This window comes from Carassius gibelio, chromosome A3, assembly GCF_023724105.1.
Source record: "Carassius gibelio isolate Cgi1373 ecotype wild population from Czech Republic chromosome A3, carGib1.2-hapl.c, whole genome shotgun sequence".
Classification (NCBI taxonomy): domain Eukaryota; kingdom Metazoa; phylum Chordata; class Actinopteri; order Cypriniformes; family Cyprinidae; genus Carassius; species Carassius gibelio.
The window spans coordinates 9,523,277-9,544,409 of record NC_068373.1 but is presented as its reverse complement, the minus strand read 5'-3'; the positions used below and the strand labels follow the sequence as shown (position 1 = coordinate 9,544,409).

The 21,133-nt window shown below is 36.9% G+C and overlaps 1 protein-coding gene across 3 annotated transcripts in view; it reads left to right on the top strand.

Moving 5' to 3' along the window:
• The window catches only part of LOC127945550 (protein shisa-9-like), a 56,877-nt gene that overhangs the window by 14,669 nt on the left and 21,075 nt on the right, over positions 1–21,133 (top strand). For all 3 annotated transcript variants that reach the window (XR_008150895.1, XR_008150884.1, XM_052541852.1), the window contains exon 3: positions 14,704–14,819. Coding sequence is in view for 1 of the 3 variants with exons in the window: in XM_052541852.1 (XP_052397812.1) it covers positions 14,704–14,819 (116 nt within the window). In the remaining 2 variants the exon portion in view is untranslated. The remainder of the gene's footprint in view (positions 1–14,703; positions 14,820–21,133) is intronic.

Sequence of the window (21,133 nt, the reverse complement as noted above, 5' to 3'; positions counted from 1 at the left end):
AAACAGCATGTACAACACAGGAAGTGAGAAAGACAAACACATAAATGCAGATTTTATGCAGTGCATGTGGTCTTTTGATTTATATTGGGTATGTGCGCAAGTCATTATTCAGTAGCAGTGATACCATGTAAGTGACATGTGGTCATGTGATCAATGGAGGTCACTTCGATGCTGGGATGTAGATTTAGATATTCTGGATTTCACAGAGATCCAATCAATAGCCGTGAACTGTTAGTAGGTCGACAGCCAGTCCACCGTCCTCCATTCAGTACAGATGCAGCTGCAATGTGGAAAACAGAGATAGAGATATCAGAGAAGGTGCATCTCATAAAGATGTCCTTGTCATTCTCGACTTTCTAAAAAAAACAATTAAGAAATTATATTGAAAATTATATTGAGAAAAAAAAATATATATATACACTCACATAAAGGATTATTAGGAACACCTGTTAAATTTCTCACTAATGCAATTATCTAATCAACCAATCACATGGCAGTTGCTTCAATGTATTTATGGGTGTGGTCCTGGTCAAGACAATCTCCTGATCTCCAAACTGAATGTCAGAATGGAAAAAAAAGGTGATTTAAGCAATTTTGAGCGTGGCATGGTTGTTGGTGCCAGACGGGCCGGTCTGAATATTTCACAATCTGCTCAGTTACTGGGATTTTCACACACAACCATTTCTAGGGTTTACAAAGAATGGTGTGAAAAGGGAATAACATCCAGTATGTGGCAGTCCTGTGGGCGACAACCGAGGTATCCAGCAAAGCATTTGTGAAGCCACAACACGCACAACCTTGAGGCGGATGGGCTACAACAGCAGAAGACCCCACCGGGTACCACTCATCTCCACTACAAATAGGAAAAAGAGGCTACAGTTTGCACAAGCTCACCAAAATTGGACCGTTGAAGACTGGAAAAATATTGCCTGGTCTGATGAGTCTGGATTTCTGTTGAGACATTCAGATGGTAGAGTCAGAATTTGGCGTAAACAATGAGAACATGGATCCATCATGCCTTGTTACCACTGTGCAGGCTGCTGGTGGTGGTGTCATGGTGTGGGGCATGTTTTCTTGGCACACTTTAGGCCCCTTAGTGCCAATTGGGCATCATTTAAATGCCACTACCTACCTGAGCATTGTTTCTGATCATGTCCTTACCTTTATGACCACCATGTACACATCTTCTGATGGCTACTTTCAGCAGGATAATGCATCATGTCACAAAGCTCGAATCATTTCAAATTGGTTTCTTGAACATGACAATGAGTTCACTGTACTAAAATGGCCCCACAGTCACCAGATCTCAACCCAATAGAGCATCTTTGGGATGTGATGGAACGGGAGCTTCGTGCCCTGGATGTGCATCCCACAAATCTCCATAAATTGCAAGATGCTATCCTATCAATATGGGCCAACATCTCTAAAGAATTTTTTTCAGCACCTTGTTGAATCAATGCCACGTAGAATTAACCCTTTAACTGCCCCACCAAGAAAAAAGCATTTTTTGTTTGCATTTCTTATCTCCTTATGTCATTAGTTACCACACTCAATGTATTTTTTTTTCCAACACGTCCCATAATTTTTAAAACATTAGCTTAGCTTTTCTACGTTTACCATAAAGTGACAAATCAACCATTTGGTTGAGCACGTTTTTGAAAAATTATTGAAAACATACTAAAGTTTTTTCATGGCACCAAGTAAAATAATTTTGTAAAGTTAGGGCTCTTACAGTGTAATATGTCAAAAAAAATATGCTTACCTTGCAAAATTTCACCAAAAACAGTTTACATGGCAGGAGTGATTTCTTTCTCTCTGACATCCATCTAAGAAGTGTTGTGACAAATGCTGTTGATTTTTTTTGGCTTAACATACCTCTACCAGATGGTAGAGATGGCTCAATCAGCTTGAATTAAGTTATGTACTCCTCTCAATAAAATATAGTGACTCAAAATGTGCTCAACCATTTGGTCGAGCGGCAGTTAAAGGGTTAAGGCGAAAGGGGGTCAAACACAGTATTAGTATGGTTTTCCTAATAATCCTTTAGGTGAGTGTGTGTGTGTGTGTGTGTATGTGTAGATCATGGCAGTGTGTCTAGTTTTTATTGCTCCTGGGTCTTTTAATCCACCAAACTCAGCACAGTCCTTCAGGCTGTTTTGACTATTGCCGCGTTTCCACCGAAATTACCCGGAACATTTGTACCAGGAACTTTTTTTCCCAGGAACTTTTTCCCCCCCAGACCTGTTGCTTTCTGCGTTTCCACCGCGGTGTAAAGTACCGGGTAGATTAGGCAAATAGACTGGTGACGTAGGTCTGCGCGCGTTTCTCAATACAAAGTACCGCTGATAATTTTTTTTTTTTAAAAGTACGCTGATTTTGGACGTGCATCCTCGGTAGTTGGTTCAGACTTTGTGCATTCGTCTCAGGAGTGTGATATCCGCGACGACGCAAGTCCGGTAAATCTATAAACAGCAGCGTACTTGATAACTTCAGTCTGCTCGTCATGGCTACTGCAATTTTCCTTACTGTATATTTACAATAAAACGAAATATGATATCAAATACCACTGCCTCCTTTCGTTTTCATTTAAGCATAATAACAACTGCAGAAATGTACTTAGTTCAGGGAAATGTGTATATGCAGCCATTACAATGAAACGAAATATTATATAAATTTGCCTTTTTTATTTTCATTTTAACATATAGATAAATTGAATACAGACCAAAGAAAACCTGTTAGATTTACCCCGCAGCTGAATTATATGTTATGTTTAACCACTAAAGACACATCAGAGCCAGCGGCACATATCAGAAGGTCTATCCCAGGAGAGGCTGCTCTCTGCGGATACATGAGGACTGAGCTCCCGATGATCGAGTGGAGCTCACCGTCTACGAGATCGGCGAAACACATTTTTTAAATAGGCATGATCTTTATAAATAAACCATAGATTTGAGTTTTAAACAACTACTTCTCGCCTGAAATACTTTTAAAATTACATTTCATGACACAATAACAGTAATATTTGAAAATTATCCGAATAAATGGTGGTTGAATTCAACCAATGCTGCGTGAACTCAGATTGCTTTGGCTACTGCAATTTTCCCCTCAGTATATTTACAATAAAACGAAATAGGATATAAAATACCACTGCCTCCTTTCATTTTCATTTAAACATAATAACAGCTGTAGAAATGTACTTAGTTCAGGGATAAGTGTAACGTTATATACAGCCATTACAATGAAAGAAATATTATATAGACTTGCCTTTTTATTTTCATTTTAACATATAGATAAATTGAATACAGACCAAAGAAAACCTGTTAGATTTACCCCGCAGCTGAATTATATTTTATGTTTAACCACTAAAGACACATCAGAGCCAGCGGCACATATCAGAAAGTCTATCCCAGGAGAGGCTGCTCTCTGCGGATACATGAGGACTGAGCTCCCGCTGATCGAGTGGAGCTCACCGTCTACGAGATCGGCGAAACACATTTTTAAATAGGCGCTGTCTTTATAAATAAACAACAGATTTGAGTTTCAAACAACTACATTCTCGCCTGAAATACTTTTAAAATTACATTTCATGACACAATAACAGTAATATTTTGAAAATGTTGATCCGAATAAATGATGGTTGAACTCAACCAATGCTGCGTGAACTCAATCAATCAGAATGTTTAGCGCCAAAGTCCCGCCCCCGAAAGTTCCTGAACTTTAAAAAAGTACCACCTCGCCAGCAGGGACTTTCTGGAGGGGCATTTTTTTACCCGGAACTTTTATTTAGTTCCTGGTTCCTGCGGTGAAAACACACCAAGTACCGGACCAAGTCCCTAGTTCCTGGGTAAAGTTCCTGCGGTGGAAACGCGGCTTATGTATGCTTTTTTTCTCTCTAACTGATTGACCCAACAACACCATTACATTGCTGTGTGTTCAACAAGAAACAACATTTGCTTTATTTGTTTTGTTTACTTATTCAGTGTATTGATTACATAAATTAAAACATTGTGAGTTTTGGGAATAACATCTTACATTTCCATAGTCAAGTGAGCCCTAATTAGATCAGCAGTCCTAGATAGATAAATGTGTGAGATTTTAGTTTGCAAAAGAAAAAATATAAAAGGCATACATTTTTAATAATGCTAATTCATTTTAATATTTAAAATGTTTATAAAGCACATTCTATTTTATTGCTGTATTGTGCACATATTATTTGTTAATTTTAAAGTCAATAAGCAGTAATAAAACAAATTAAAAATAAATATTGTATATCACTAATTTGGCCTTTAAACATAACAACTATTACATTTAATTGTTGTCTATAAAAATCTGTAGTGTGTGTGTGTGTTAATTGCTTTCAAATTATTAATCGTGATTAATAAAAGTATTGTTTACATAATATGTTTGTGTACTGTGTATATGTATTATGTGTATATAAATACACAAACATGCATGTAAATATTTAATGTTTTGTTTATATAAAATATTTAATGTTTTGTTTATATAAAATATTTGTATTTATATGTTTATATTTATTTAAATATTTTTAAACGATATACATGTATGTTTGTATATTTTTATATACATCATAAATATGCACACACACATATATTATGTAAAATAAAACCTTTATTTTGGATGTGATTAATAGTGATCATCTGACAGCACTAATATGTGTGTGTGTGTGTGTGTGTGTGTGTGTGTGTGTATGGTATTATATACACAATGTGTTACTATATACTATAACTATTACTATAACTATAACTGTAACTATTTGTAACTTTGTCTATACCACAAACACACATCCATATGAACCTCTGCCAAATTCTTTTTAACATATATATTAAAAATATATAATAACATATTCATTTTATTTATACATAATTTTTCTTGCCTTGAAAGCAACATTAAGACCAACTTTATCACAGCAACATTAGAGTTTGTCTAGCTATCATACTACACCAAAGAACGTTTGAATGACAACATACCTCGCCTTGTGCATACATCAAATTCAGCTTTATTTATAGCATGCCACATCTGCTGAAAAATCTACTGTATTTTGCTAAAAGCAATTCATCTTGACCACATGTGCTTGACTTCCAGCAGTGTGATGGGGTGTCTAGAGTGTAATCACATCAAATACAAACACATTCGATCTGTTCCCTGCGGTCTGGGTTTCTTTGATGTTGCAATCCGCGTTCTGTGGTGTGAATTATCCGACTTTGGTTGTGTATTTCTGTGTTTGATGACATCCATTCAATTGTTTTAAGTGTGCATATCTACACACAAGCTTTACTTTGAAGCACATGTTCACAAGCTGGGTGTGGGTGTTTGTGTGTGTGTGTGTGTGTGTGTGTGTGTGTGTGTGTTTGATGCACCGCAGTGACGTCAGTCATTCAGCTTTGCCCTAAAGCCTCATCTGTTCTGGAAAGTGCTATGTGTATGTGTATGTGTGTTTGCATTCCCAGTGACATTTGCATGAGTGTGTGTGTGTTTGTGTGTGTAGTGGAATGGGGGAAGACTTTTGTGATGTCTTCATTCAGATAATGATGAGAGATTAAATAAAGGAATCTGATACAAGGTATAGATTTACATGGCCAGCAAATCTGACCGCACTAAAGCAGCAATCTGAATAACAAACTAGTGTGTAAGTGTCATTGTGTAAGTGTAAATGTGGTTTTGGTTTACGGTCAAGTTTTGTGCTACCCTGTTCTGTGTAAAGGACTTTTATGTTGATGTGTATTTTCTGTTCCCCTTTGTGTCAATAGCTATGTTTCCATCCACCTATTTTTATACCCATTTTGGATTATCGCATAAAAAAATGCTGGATGGAAATACCAAGTTGTACATCTGAAAACGTGCAAAAAAAACGTATGCACACAACTGAGTACGATGAACTTTTTATCCGATAAGAAGAAATTAGCAAGCATTTGTATGGAGACTTAATTCCACCAGATAATGTACTTATTTTTATCCTTAATTTTATCACAATTGCTTAGTTGACAACTGTAAATTGTAAACTCCTACTTCTTAAGCTTATTTAAAAAAAAAAGAAAATTTCCCTTGTAAAGCTGACTTTACATCTTGCACCACCAAAAAAATTAATAAAAAATAAAAAAGGTAACTGCTGCATTTGATTATAGATTCCCACAATTCAGACTTCATCAGAATTCATATCAATTGAATTTGTATCTTGCACTTCGGTTTAATAAAAAAGTACATATAAAATTGTTGCACATCGCTTTTTTTACGCTTGGGGTGCTTTTATTTCATGCAAATAGGAGTATAAATGGAATAGAGCTTCAAACTGTGTAAACGGCTAAACAAGAATATAGTTTTATCTATTATAAGATAGTTTGCAGTGCTTTTAAACCACGGTTGCTGACACACAGAGATGGACAGATGCACGCACATGCTCGCACACATAAAAATACACCTCCTTCTGTGTTTTGGGACTGTACTTGGCAGCTGTCAGATTCATTATAATTAGAGAAGGGGATCATGGATAGAACGGGATCCATCCTTAAGAAAAATAATGAAAAGAGACTACAAGCGACTACATTCATGTGCAGATAACAGCAGAAAGAGAGACATAAAGATGAAAACAGACCTATGATCATGACATTTGGGTGACTTGTGGTGTTTGTTGAACTGTGAGCGTGTGTATGTGTGTTTGAGATGCCTGTGCCAGTCCCAATAGGTGATCTATATCAGTTCACCCCCAAAATGTCCACACAAACAAACATCCTCAGAGACAGAACTATGTGTGTACAGGTGCTTCTCAATAAATTAGAATGTCATGGAAAAGTTAATTTATTTCAGTAAATCAACTCAAATTGTGAAACTCGTGTATTAAATAAATTCAATGCACACAGACTGAAGTAGTTTAAGTCTTTGGTACGATTAATTGTGGTGATTTTTGACTCCCTTTTAACAAAAACCCACCAATTCACGATCTCAACAAATTAGAATACAGGACCAATACAAAAAATCTAAATTTTTGGCCTCCTGGAAAGTATTTTCATTTACTGTACATGTACTCAATACTTGGTAGGGGCTCCTTTTGCTTTAATTACTGCCTCAGTTCAGCGTGGCATGGAGGTGATCAGTTTGTGGCACTGCTGAGGTGGTCTGGAAGCCCAGGTTTCTTTGACAGTGGCCTTCAGCTCATCTGCATTGTTTGGTCTCTTGTTTCTCATCTTCCTCTTGACAATAGCTCATAGATTCTCTCTGGGGTTCAGGTCTGGTGAGTTTGCTGGCCAGTCAAGCACACCAACACCATGGTCATTTAACCAACCTCTGGTGCTTTTGGCAGTGTGGGCAGGTGCCAAATCCTGCTGGAAAATGAAATCAGCATCTTCAAAAACCTGGTCAGCAGAAGGAAACATGAAGTGCTACAAAATGTCTTGGTAAACGTGTGACTGGACCAACACCAGCAGATGACATTGCACCCCAAATCATCACAGACTGTGGAAACTTAACACTGGACTTCAAGCAACGTGGGCTATGAGCTTCTCCACCCTTCCTCCAGACTCTAGGAACTTGGTTTCCAAATGAAATACAAAACTTGCTCTCATCTGAAAAAAGGACTTTGGACTCTGATGTTGTCTGTGGTTTAGTAGTGGCTTAAAAAGAGGAATACAACAACTGTTGCCAAATTCCTTGACACGTCTGTATGCCTTGACCCCAGCCTCAGTCCATTCCTTGTGAAGTTCACTCAAATTCTTCAGTCGATTTTGCTTGACAATCCTCATAAGGCTGTGTTTCTCTCAGTTGGTTGTGCATCTTTTCCTTCCACTCAACTTTCTGTTAACATGCTTGGATACAGCACTCTGTGAACAGCCAGCTTCTTTGGAAATGAATGTTTGTGGCTTACCCTCCTTGTGAAGGGTGTCAATGATCGTTTTCTGGACAACTGTCAGATCAGATCTTCCCCATGATTGTGTAGCCTAGTGAACCAAATTGAGAAACCATTTTGAAGGCTCAGGAAACCTTTGCAGGTGTTTTGAGTTGATTAGCTGATTGGCGTGTCATCATATTCTAATTTGTTGAGATAGTGAATTGGTGGGTTTTTGTTAAATGTGAGCAAAAATCATCACAATAATAATAATAAAAAAAACTAAACTTAACTTAAACTACTTCAGTCTGTGTGTATTGAATTAATTGAATACACAAGTTTCACAATTTGAGTTGAATTACTGAAATTAACTTTTCCACGACGTTCTTATTTATTGACATGCACCTGTAGTTTCATTACCTTGGGGTTTGAGATGGCGTTCATGAATAGTCTGATCAAGTGTTTTCAGGGTGTTTCGCAGCTGGGCAGCTTGCAGAAGACAGGAAAGGGAAAAACTCCAATTTTGATTGTGTCTCTATGTAAATAATATCAAGGACAAATCACAGATATAGTTGGTTGTGTTAATGAAGGCAAGCGTATTTAGAAAATATCTAAGCAATCAGACATATAATTTTGACATTAATGGACAAAATTGGTGAAAACATCACATATACATGCCTCTTCTAAATTATTTTTTACATTTGAGGGTTGAAATTGAGGTTTGACAATTTTTCTAAATTTTCCCACAATGCTCTTGTCTCAAATAAGCAGCAGGTCTATAAATTTCCAAGAGTCAGCTGAGAGAATCTGCTGCTGTCAGGCATTGAGTTTCTACAGAAAATCAGTCAGGAGGGGAAGGTTGTCTTTATTGCTTTTCTGTTACCTATGAAATCTTCCCTTCTCACCCATAGATTACTAAAACCGATATCTGAATGATTTTATATTCAAGCAGACAACCTTGAACAAGACCATTAGAAACATAGTGCGAACTACGGGGGAGCTAGGGGGAGCTCGGCTCCCCTTAATAAGACATGGGCTCCCCTGAAAACGAGAAATCTGAAATTTTGGGGGGTCTCAAAAAATACTGACAATTTGAATATTTTTAAGTGCAATTTCAGTTTTGTAATGTGATTATTTGACGGCGATTAAAACCTAATTAACTTCAATAAAGATTAAAGACGTCACAGCATCAAGGTGTGGGGGTGCTGCGCTGCAAATTCCATGTTAGTATGTCATAGGTTCGTAGAAAAAAATAAACGTTGGAGGCCATTTATCGTGCGCAAAGTCCTTCCATTATGCAGTAATAGCATCATAGCCAGGGCAAAAAGAAAACAAGGTAGTTCAATTAATTTTGGTATTATTAAGAAATTGTGTAGTGATAACGCACGACTGATTCACCTGCTGCAAGCACTGGTAAACCTCAAGCCAAGCCCACTGTGAAAACGCATGAAGCTGAAGAAAAGTAATCTCTGGGATCCTAACCCCTCTTGCTTCGAGTCCTCTCTCGCGTTAAACTGGAACAGCCAGCAGTGGAGAGACTGGAAGAGCCAATATACATGGCTGTGTGTTAAGGATGGAAGCTTGGGGTGTATCACTTTGTAACGCGTTGTGTCAGGAGGGGGAAAAATATGGATAGCTCACAAAGTTAATAGGCCAGACAAAACTCACGGAGGCGATTGACATTTAACAACGACTCGTTTTATTTCTCCAATCGAACTCGGGCAATTGTCTGTCCCATGTTCCACCGTCCACAGCGTAACCAAAACAAAACAAACAAGATTAAAACAAAATGATTTCCAAACAGAGATTACCCGCATACATGGGGGATTCGAGTCGCGCGTGTATACATTATCATACAGAGTGCATACCGTTTTACAGGGAGCGCGCAGCTCTTAAAGGGGCCACATTTTTTTCCACTCGTTTCAACTTGTAAGGACGCAAAAAACCTTCTTCTGTCTGAAAAGGTACCTGGCACGCACTTGTCTGAGGATTGGATTAATGATTAATGCTCAGAACCAGTCGCGAAAAATTATATATAAATACAGGGACAGCATTGCACACAAGATGGCCATTGAAGTGGCATTGACTAAGCAAGGGCGATTCTGGCAAATAAAGTAATTGAGGTGAATTCTAAATTAACGGAGGAGAGCGCAACATCATTCAAGGCTGTCTTCCTGACCTATCAATTTGTGTCGATAAAGTATAATAGTGCATATTGTAGCTGTTATGTATCTTTGTAAGTCATTATATGTCCTTTTTTGAGGCACTCGTGTCGATAATGTATAATAGTGCATACACTTGTAGCTGTTGTAAGTCCTTATTTGAGGCATGCGCATGTGCACGACCTCTACCCCCCCCCCCCCCCAAAAAAAAGAAGTGGGCTCCCCCAAAGGACACGGTATAGTTCGAACACTGATTAGAAATCATGTAAAACAACAAGGGGGGAATTAAAAGTCTTTTTTATGCATATTAGCATGCAAAGGCACACACACACAGTCTCTGGTTTGCTGCTAAACATATCTGAGGCTCTTTGTAGTGTGTCAGGAACATCAGGGCCAAATATTTCCCCTACTGTGATATCGCTAATGCACCAGAAACACACACATTTCCACACACGCACAAACATACACAGTCTCTCTCACTGAAGCAGCATTAGCCCCGTGGCTAACCGGGCCACTTTAAACCATCTGCCTCACCAGCTCAGATTCAACTAACTGATGCATAGCCAGATTAAAAACAAAACTCTCCGCTGAAATGTATTTTAAAGTTATGGATGATTTAAATTTGACTGTTAATAAAGGGGTTGTTACCAAGCTAAACCCTGCTGAAAGAATAGCTGGTTTACTGACGCTTAAATGATCAGCTGGGTTTCATGCTGGTTTTTACATGGCATAAACAGGCTTCCATAAAAGATGCATCAGAACCAATTATTTTAATTATCAATGAAGTCATTTGAGCTGAAAGAAATAAGAACTAAAAAACTAAACTAAAACACTGTTCTTCTTTGATGACAGATTAATTAGCATATTTATCCTATATGAGGTTAATCATTAATCAGTCTGTATACAAAAGTAATCTTACAGCTTACACTTGGACACCCTGAAGTAAACAGTGAATTTGAACCGTTGCATGCTAGTCTAAATGCATAATTAGCACTGTTTATAAAGCATTGCAGTGCTTTATAAACATGATGCAATATCCTAAAATGGGATAGTGAATTAAAAGTGAATTAAAAAGCATTATTAATTCACAAAACAGTGACTTTTACACACTATATGTTATTAGTATCCAGACTAGAAGAGATTTGACTTTGTATTGCATGCTTTTACAATTTTTATTATTATTATTTGAACATGCATTTTTTTGTTTATTAAAATTATATCCCATTCCTAGTAGAGTAAATTGGACTAGATAATGTATATAATATACATATTGGCAGTTACTAGATTGATTAGGAGGTAGTCTAACATATAGGCCTACGAATTCTTGTCAAAGTACCCCCAACCAAAGAGAGTTTAGGAGCCAGTTGGGGGCACTTAAGACTGATTTGGGATGCCTGCAGTTAGTCTTTCCACCTGTGATTAACACTGGAGCGTCTTAATAGGAATTTTGCTGAAAAGTAACAGTTTAATTAAAGACCACATGTTTCTGTAATGAAAAGGGAACATGCTGTGAGAATCAGTAAGATTGGAAACCTCTCACATAATGTCTTCTCATACACACTCACGCAATGTATGGCCAATCAGAAATTCATTCATCACACACATGAACACCCCTGGAAGTTAAGACCATCAGCATGATTAACGATCATTATCTATCAATAAACGGCTAAATGCTGGTTGATTGCTGCTCTGTTCTGAAGTATAAGAACTGGCCGTAGGTGAAACAGATTGAGCCGTTTAAAATATTTAATTGCGAGACAGAACAGCAAGAGAACAGAGCTATTCTTGGTGAACACAGCTGGGTGCAGATGAATGGAGAATGTGTGTAGATGTTTTTCAGATTGCATGTATACAAGCTCTGTGCATCCTTACATGTGATCACGACATAAGACACATTCTCCTGAGCACAACCGTGAAAAGACTAACATGTGATTTGAGAGGCATTTAAAGATCATGTTGCCACATTCCTACAACCTTGAGCCACCAGAGATCAAAGTGTTAGGTCTAGCACAGTGCAAATTTAAGATCAATAACAGATTTGTCCGTTTAATCAATTGAATTGTAAATGCACATTTCCAACTAAATTTCCCACTGGAAATCTGCATTAAATTCTTCACTAAGAACAAACTGTGCCCACTGATTACTGCCTCTTTTCCGCATCACAACTCTTTTTAATAATTTAATTGTTTAAAAAGAACATACATTTTAGTTAACCAATTTTGTAGTTGGAAGAGAATTTTCTAAACTAACATTAATGTTTAATTACTTTGCAGTTTGTGGAATTTCTCATAAATATGTGGAATTGATTAAATAAAACCACTGTTTCCTGAGGTCAAAGTGTCTGTCTGTCTGCACATTTGAGTTGGGGAGTAGATTTGAAATATTTATTAGATTTTTTTAACCATATCAGAACATATCAGATATTTAAAAGTATTTTTATCTTATTTTCCTGTTCAGATATCTCAATTAGTGTGTGTGGGTGTGTATATATATATATATATATATATAATTAGAGCTGGTAAGTGATTCAAAAATGACAGAGAATTTGGAGAAATTACTCTGAAAAGACTATTTAAAGTCATTTTTGTGCAAAGCAACAAACAGATATTACAAAAATTAGATTCAGAAAGAAATATTTAGTTTGATAAAATTGATTACATGTGATTAAATGATGACAGAATTGTCATTTGTGGTTGAATAAACTATAGCTTTAATTTATTAATTTTATTATTATAACTATGAAAATATAAATTATTTCTTTAATGAAATTATACTCTAAATAATAAATTAAAACTGCCACTAAGTTGCGGTAAATGTCTTAAAGATTAAGTCATCGAATAATTTATTCATTAGTTTGATTCGTTTAAATGGCTGATTCATTCAGGAGTGCAGTACTTTGACGTCAAACACAGATCGGTCTGTGCAGCGCCACTTCAAATCCAACACATAGGCCAGTGGTTCAATGTGCCAAATGGTTTACCAAATTCGTTCAAAACGTGGATTAAGAAATTAAATGCAGCTGTGGGTTGCTCGGGGATGAACAGCTTAATTTGTCTTTATATTTTGGTTGGCAAAATTGAGCAAAACAGACAGCATTGTGTCTAAAATAACATAATATTAACTTCTTAATGAACTGTTGTATAATATGAGTATTACATTTGCACAAGTGTGATATTGCACTTAGACTACAGCTCGTGTGATATTTCGTAACTATGTAATGTAATTAGGAGACAAAATTTCAAACAGGGGCATTTTGCCCCATATCTTGAATTTTAGGGATATTTTCTAGGCTCCATTAGTCATCAATGGACTGTATGAAATGACAGATGATCCACAGAGGTCTGGGGCGGGGCAAGTGCATTAAATGCATTAATTATTTTAACACGTTATTTTTAACCATAATTAATTTATATAATTAACACGTTAAATTACCAGCCCTAATATATATATATATATATATATATATATATATATATATATATATATATATATATATATATATATATATATATTGTATACAAATACAATAATATAGGCTGTTTAGATAACCTGATTGTTTGAACCCTTTACCTTCACAATCACCTGAATGTTAAATAATCATCAGGTCCACCAACAGTTTAGATATGAAGTGGCTTGCTAGAGGAACAGGAAGTTTGTAGTAGTTTGTTGACAGCCATCGTCCTGTGTGGCCTATATTGGTTTCGAGGAGACACAAGCACTTACAGGGCACCACATCAGTCAAGCATACAGCAGAGAGCTGAGTGCTTCATTCTCCGGGTCGTTATCATGAAAGCGTCAGACTCTTCTTGTATGCCTTAGCACAGCATTCCTGGCAGCTTTTGCTTTAGAAATGTCCCAAGGTTCCGTCTTGTCCTGAATATCAGCCTGTGGAATGTAGAATGTTGAGACAATGATGTCACAAGGGAAATAACGGAACCTTGAAGCCGAGCAGAATTATTTTGAATTGCACTCGAATCAGGGCACGCTTGGACTTCCTGTGCAGCTACACAGTTTTTATGCAACCACTGAAGCACCTGTCGGTAGGGGATGGAGGAATTGAGGGGGGTGGTTTGTGGGTAAGTGTTAGCGAGACATTATAGCAGCCCTGAGAGTTTAGAGATGGCTCAGTACTGGACGATTGGTGAAGGTTACGGTCACTGGAGCTCACAGTGAGGGCTTTGGATGGTTTCTGAAAGTGAGAAATGGAGTTAGTGAACAAAGAAAGAGACAGAGCCAAGGATGGTTGGGGCAGTTTTTCTTTGAAAACAAAAATACAGAAGAAGTACATTTTAGTATTGTTTCAAGTCACTACTGTGTTGATAGTGAATGTGTTGCAGAAAGGCTAGAAACCGCTCTGTTTACTCACAGTAATGTGATCAGCTGTAATCGCTTTCAAATTAGGATTTTATCATTTTAATTGACAGTGAAAAGTGTTTGCCTCAATTTCAGTTTGCAGTCTTTGCCGTTTTTAATCACTTGGCTGCATAATTTAAACATTTATTTACAGAAAATTGTTAAAATACTTTGCAATGTCCTAATTCTTTAATAGTATAGACTTGAAGACAAACGACTTGAATTAGTGAGACGTGACTTGGACCGAATGCAAAACACTTGCCTGGGCTCATATCTGGTTTATATCGCTCACCCTTATTTGCCAAGTGCCCTGTTGAGAAACTGATGGTGTACAAATCCTTCTCTTTTTAGGGCCCTGACGGAACTGCTGAAACAGCCAGGCGAGCCCGGGGGTGTGGAAAGAGGAGGAGGTCACCACCCTATGGGATCCAACGGCATCTCTGGCAGGTCAATGCGCACCAACAACGGTGAGTCACAGTCTCTGCTGACTGTAGAATGAATGTCAAGGAAAATAAAATGAATGTCAGACATTTAATGGGGGGGTAAAAAGGAGTCTTGATGGGCTCCTTGCGTTTGGTTTTAACCAGGAAAATATTTAAAGCCACCTTGTTTTAAATATGAAGTCTTTCAATTTTGATCAGTTTTGCAGAAAACAAGACTTGCATTTGAGCTTAAGTTTTAGTCATTTGGTTATGTTCTTTTGTCATTTTTATTAGTTTTTAAAAAAATACCTTTTCTCCTAATGTATTGTAATTTTTTATTTTATTTTACAGTATAAAATACCACTACCCTTAACTCCAAATATAAACTGTGCAATGCAACTCATTCTGAGCTATGGGCAGTGATGGGAATAACGGCGTTATAAATAACGGCGTTACTAACGGCATTACTTTTTCCAGTAACGAGTAATCTAATTGATTACTCTTCTCATCTTAATAACGCCGTTACCGTTACTGCCAAAAAATGCGGCGCGTTACTATAACTGATGATGAAGCTGTTTTTTTTTTTTCATCAGACCAACTAGATCTCTGAGCGAGAGGCAAATACTTTTTTTTACTGTTCTTCCTTGGTTAGTGGGCAGAGCACGAGACAAGCGCATAAATGCTGACGATTGGCTGAGGTAGAGTAAAATTTCATTGTAAGCCAATCAGAGGTAGAGTTGGGCGGGTTTTCGAAAGCACGCATAGTAGTGATGGGAATTCGGCTCTTTTGACTCAGCTCACTGAAAAGAGCCGGCTCTTTGGCTCACAAACGGCTCTTTAAATGACTTTGACTATAATATTTCAATTTTTATTACATAATTATTTAATTTCTATAGGCTAAATTTGAAAAAATAGAGTTGGCTCTTCAGATATGCGAGCCAGCTCCCGAAGTTCAACTAAAAAAGCCGGCTCTTAGAGTCGGCTCATTCGCGAATCGCGAACGACTCATCAAAAGCTCATTCGCGAACGAGTCGATCCATCATCACTAACGCTCATTCGCGAACGACCCATCATCGGACAGGACAGGACACACAACGAACAACACAAGCCAGTCAGTCAACGAGAGACAGGTATGGCGACGAGCCCAAATAATCCAAAAGTAGCCTTCTCTAAATAGAAGTATATACATTACTTTTTCCTTCAAGAAATTAAAGAAACAATAAAAGGAAATATCAAAAGTTCCCAAAAATCTATCGTGTTATTTGCATTGATCCACTATATAAACATAATATCTACATACATGCCATTTGATTGGAGGCTAGTCTCACTTTGTCCCACAGCAACTTTTTTTTTTAGATGTGTGTACAATGTTTCATGTTTCTGTTAATAATGTATTGTATTAAGTGTCCATTTCATTATAATATTCAGATTTATCATAAATAATTGAACATGCACATGTATTTTAAGTTCCTTTAAAGAGGGGTAGAGGTGGGGTCACGTTTGAGCATTTAAAATTTAATTTTACTTGAAAGTAACGCAATAGTTACTTTCTTAAGTAACTAGTTACTTTAAAAATTTGTAACTGAGTTACTAATTTAGTTACTTTTTGGAAGAAGTAACTAGTAACTGTAACTAATTACTTTTTAAAAGTAACTTGCCCAACACTGGCTATGGGGCATGAATTGTTCCTGAATTTAGTCTTGATGAGGAGAGGTGTACTTTTACTTTTATGCAATCAGACTTTCGCCTGCAAGAAAAAGGGCGAAAAAAATATCCTAAAGACGGAGAGAACCGTCTGTTATATAACTTAAAGTGCTTTTCTCCCCCAGAAGCTCCTGGCAATCACACATCCATATCTTTAATCTTGGCAATGACTTTTATTTTTGTAATTCTAGTAAAGCCACTAGAGGTGCAGCCATTACAATTGAAAGCCTTAAGATGACTTTGGTTGGCTTTAATAAATTGCAAAATTACTTGGTGTGTGTGTGTTTATTATTATTATTATTAGCCATGTCATCATTCAGTACATCCCCATTTTCTTTGCAGTCAAAACTAAAGTTCTTGCATGATCACGATCTTTTAAATGTTTCACAGATACACATCAGCTGCCACGGTTATTTACAAAATCCCATCAAACACATTGAGGTTTAAAGGCCCTCAACTTTTGATTCTGTCGTGGTAATGAACTGGAATGAGGAGTAATTAAATTTGCGGATATGAGAGGTTCTACTGCTGCTCCCTCTTGGAAGAGGAAGTGGTTTAACGAAGCAACTGTGCTAATTAAGGCATAATTAAGTAACTTCAGCCAAGACCTGCTGATTAAGAACACACTGTCCTGAGAATTAGGGACCCATTTATCTCTCCATCTCACGCACGCACTTCATCACAGGTGTGAGTTTTCCTTAGAAGTGTGAGAATTTCCACTGTGCCAGGCTTTCTGCTCGTACTTCTGTCTTTTTCCTTTTCTAAATCCACCTCAAGAGTTTAATTAAGTGCTCATCAAACCAGCTTGAGCACACTAAGGGACTCTAAGGGGGTCTAAGAACAATCCATCTGCATATATACACATACAGCTGAAGTCGTGACCGGTAGAACCACGTCAACACAGGTGGTCCGGAAGGACGGATGGATGGATGGATGAATGGGTTTGAGAGGAGGAGGAAGAAGACCGAAAATAGGTGATGAAGATGGAGTGCAATGTTGAACTTGATGAGAAGAGTGCTTTTCAAATAGGGGTCTGTAGTCCTGCTAAAACATAGACCTAAGTAAATAGAATTATACTTCACAAAAAGCACAAACATTAATTCAGTTCCTTGATTAATATAATCTTAACATTAATGCATGGAACAATTTTGTTGACATGAATGTGTTAATAAGTCTTATATCGGTTCATGAGATTAGCATAGCGGTTTCAATGAAATAAAACAGCAGAAACTAAATCATGAAATCAGAAATAACATGATGTATTAATAAAAGAAATAATGTATACAGTACAGTAAAATAATATAAAATAGCAATATAAAATGGTATAAAAGTATCAACATTATGCTGTTAAGTTAAGGGCAATTTTTTTTTTTACATCAAACTGTAAGTAGTTATTGATGTAGTTGGTGTTTTCCCTTCCTTTTATAAGTGAAAAGTGGTCTCCAATCTTTGTTGGAGTACACCACCTGAAAAAGTTTGAGAACCACTTTCCACAGGAAGGAACATACGATTTAAGGAATCAAGAAACCCAGATGAGAGAACATGGCAGAGAAAAATAGAAGGAAAATGAGACAGAGATTGAATGAATAAATAGTAAGAGAGAGATGGGAGGGGAGGAAAAAGACCTAAGGGGAGGAATAAAGAAAGAGCGATTGAGACAAGAGGAAAGATGAATGAGTGTGGGAGCGGCATGGTGTGGGTGTGATAGGCTGTCGAATGAAAGGAGAATTAGAGTGATGTTTAGAGACTAAAATGAGAACTGAATGAAAGAACTGTCTCTTTCATCCCAGCTCAACAAATCCTGGGGTCACGACCTTGTGCAGACGTGTATACTTTAAATAAGCATCATTATTATGTTCATATTTCCAATTCTATTTGTTTTTGATGTTTACAACAGTCAGGATCACAATTTAATCATAGCTAAGGTGAATATAAACACAAAGCAATAAACTCAGGCACGCAGCTCAGCCCACATTGTTCTTGCTGTGGACATTAATAATATCATGGAGCTTATTGTCATTATGCCCTGACAATCACCCACAAACACCCTAGCATAATGGTAGCAAGTTTTGCAGCCATACAAAACAACATTTTTATTTATTATACTATATTACTTTTTTTTTTTTAACCTCTGTTTATCAATTTGAACTGGCTTCCAATAGCAGCTCGCATAAAATTCAAGGCATTGATGTTTGCCTACAAAACTACCACTGGCTCTGCCCCCATTTACCTAAATTCATTACTTCAGACTTATGTGTCCTCTAGAAGCTTGCGTTCTGCAAGTGAACGTCGCTTGATTGTGCCATCCCAAAGAAGCACAAAGTCACTTTTACGGACTTTTAAATTAAATGTTCCCTCCTGGTGGAATGAACTCCCCAACTCAATCCGATCTTCAAGAATCGGCTTAAAAGACATCTCTTCCATTTTTATTTGACCGTCTAACTTTAACACTCACTATTCTATTCTTTAAAAAATCTAACTACCTTTCTAATCTTTTTGTATTCTATTTTCTTTTTATTTATTATACAATTATAAAAAAAATCTAACACTAGCTTGATCTATTCTTTTTTTTAAATTCTATCTGTTTTCTTTTTATTTATTATATTATTTAAAATCCCATGCTATGTGTACTGTGTTTAAGCTAACTGAGACTTGTTATAGCATTTGTATGTCATTGCTCTTTTTGTTGTTTTTGATTGCCTCCCATGTCCTCATTTGTAAGTCGCTTTGGATAAAAGCGTCTGCTAAATGAAGAAATGTAGAGACAAATACAAAACCATAGCAAATTGACTTCATTTGCAGCTACATGTTCAAAACAATGAGTGCGTGTGTGTGATTGACAGCCTGCTTGTGACTGGTGGAGAGATGTTCATGTTCATCTTTGCTGTTTGGCCAAGAAGTCAAACGCCTCTGGAAACACCTTCAGGCAAAAACACTTCATTTCTTTCACCTGCTCTGGAGAGACACATCTCTTACGCAGACAACTTTGCTGCTGATATAAGCATGTTTTTACTGCATTTCTAAAGTTGCAGACCTTACCGGTCTGACTGAGTGCAAAATGCTTCATATGTGCAGCTAATGAGTGCAACAGCATGAGATGTCACACTGTTTGCATTTGACGATGAGACATTGTGTTGTTCGTGTGCATGTAAGAGAAAAAGGCTGTGCCATATGTGCCAATCATGTTCTTGGCAGACAGCATGTGTGTGTGTGTGGGATCGAGGCATGTTGTATGACAGACCACCCGTGAAAAACACATCCATCACATCAATATCTGTGTGTGCTGAGGATGACGTTACTGTCCATATGTCTGGGAGTATATTTTTATCAGTGCTTTTACTGTAATCGCAGTCTAGCACTGGTGGTATGAATAATGTTTCAATAATATGAACTTCAATAAGACAGAAAGGTTTTCTGTTGCTAAATATATGTATAACTAATAAATGGTAAATATGACAAAAGTGTGAAGTTTAATACATTTATAAACGTCTATAATAGTTAACTGATGCTTTGGTTTAATTGTTTTTAATAAAAAATATTTTTTAGTTGAATAATTTTGATTGCAGCTGTACACACACACACACACACACACGTTTATTAATCGGAATTTATTTGTAACATTATAAATGTCTTAACTGTGGCTTTTTGATGGTAAGTTGCTGAAAATTCAACTTTGCTATCACAGGAATAAATTACATTATACAATATATTCAATAAAAAAAGTTATTACATGGCTCTGTGGAATACTTGATTCTGATTGGTCAGCTTATCTCTGGATAACAACCTGTAAAAGCTACTAACACAGGCTCATCCAGGTAACAGCAGTCTGCACTGTACTCTATTTTTTTCTTGGTGGATGCTTTGCGTTTGTTTAGCTTATAAAATATTAAATCTCGATTCAAAATGGTGTACAATTGTTTAATTATGTCATCCTGGTATCGTGGACTCGCTATGTTTTATGCAAATGCAGGTGGATGATTGTTACGCTGTAACGGATTATAAGAGAACTAACAAACATTTTCATCTTAATTCTTTTAATAACCTTCATTATTTTGTGGTGAAATGTTGTGTAATACGTGATTTGACTGCACCGTTTTCCTTAAATGTCCATTTAGTTTGCATTTGCCTCTTGCTCACAACTGCTGTCTTCACGGAAGGTTTGCTTTTTTTAAAATTTCAACTCAAATCACTATTTTGCCTGTAATAAGCATGATAATGTACATCCAGCCATTTTTTTCTGATCCTAAACACCCGTGTCAGGGTTTATTATGCGAGAACAACTGACTGGATATACATGATCTCTTACTTATTGTACATCGTTATATTTTATAATATGACTGCTTTTACTGTATCAAATAACCACAGCCTTTGAGTACCTTTAAAATAATAATAATATATAAAATTACTATTCTACTATTACTAGTCTTTTGGACAGCAGATATTCCAGATACAGATTTAATATTTTTCACTTATGCCCTTGAGAATCTGCAACAATTTGACTGGCCAGACATTGACTGTGCTTACATCATGTGTGTAAAGTGTAATGTAGTGGAAGTCTGATCACACCCTTCTTACCAACCGCTTTCACTGCCCTTCCGCTGACCCCAGCAGCTGTGGGCACCACACACACACACACACACACACACACACACACA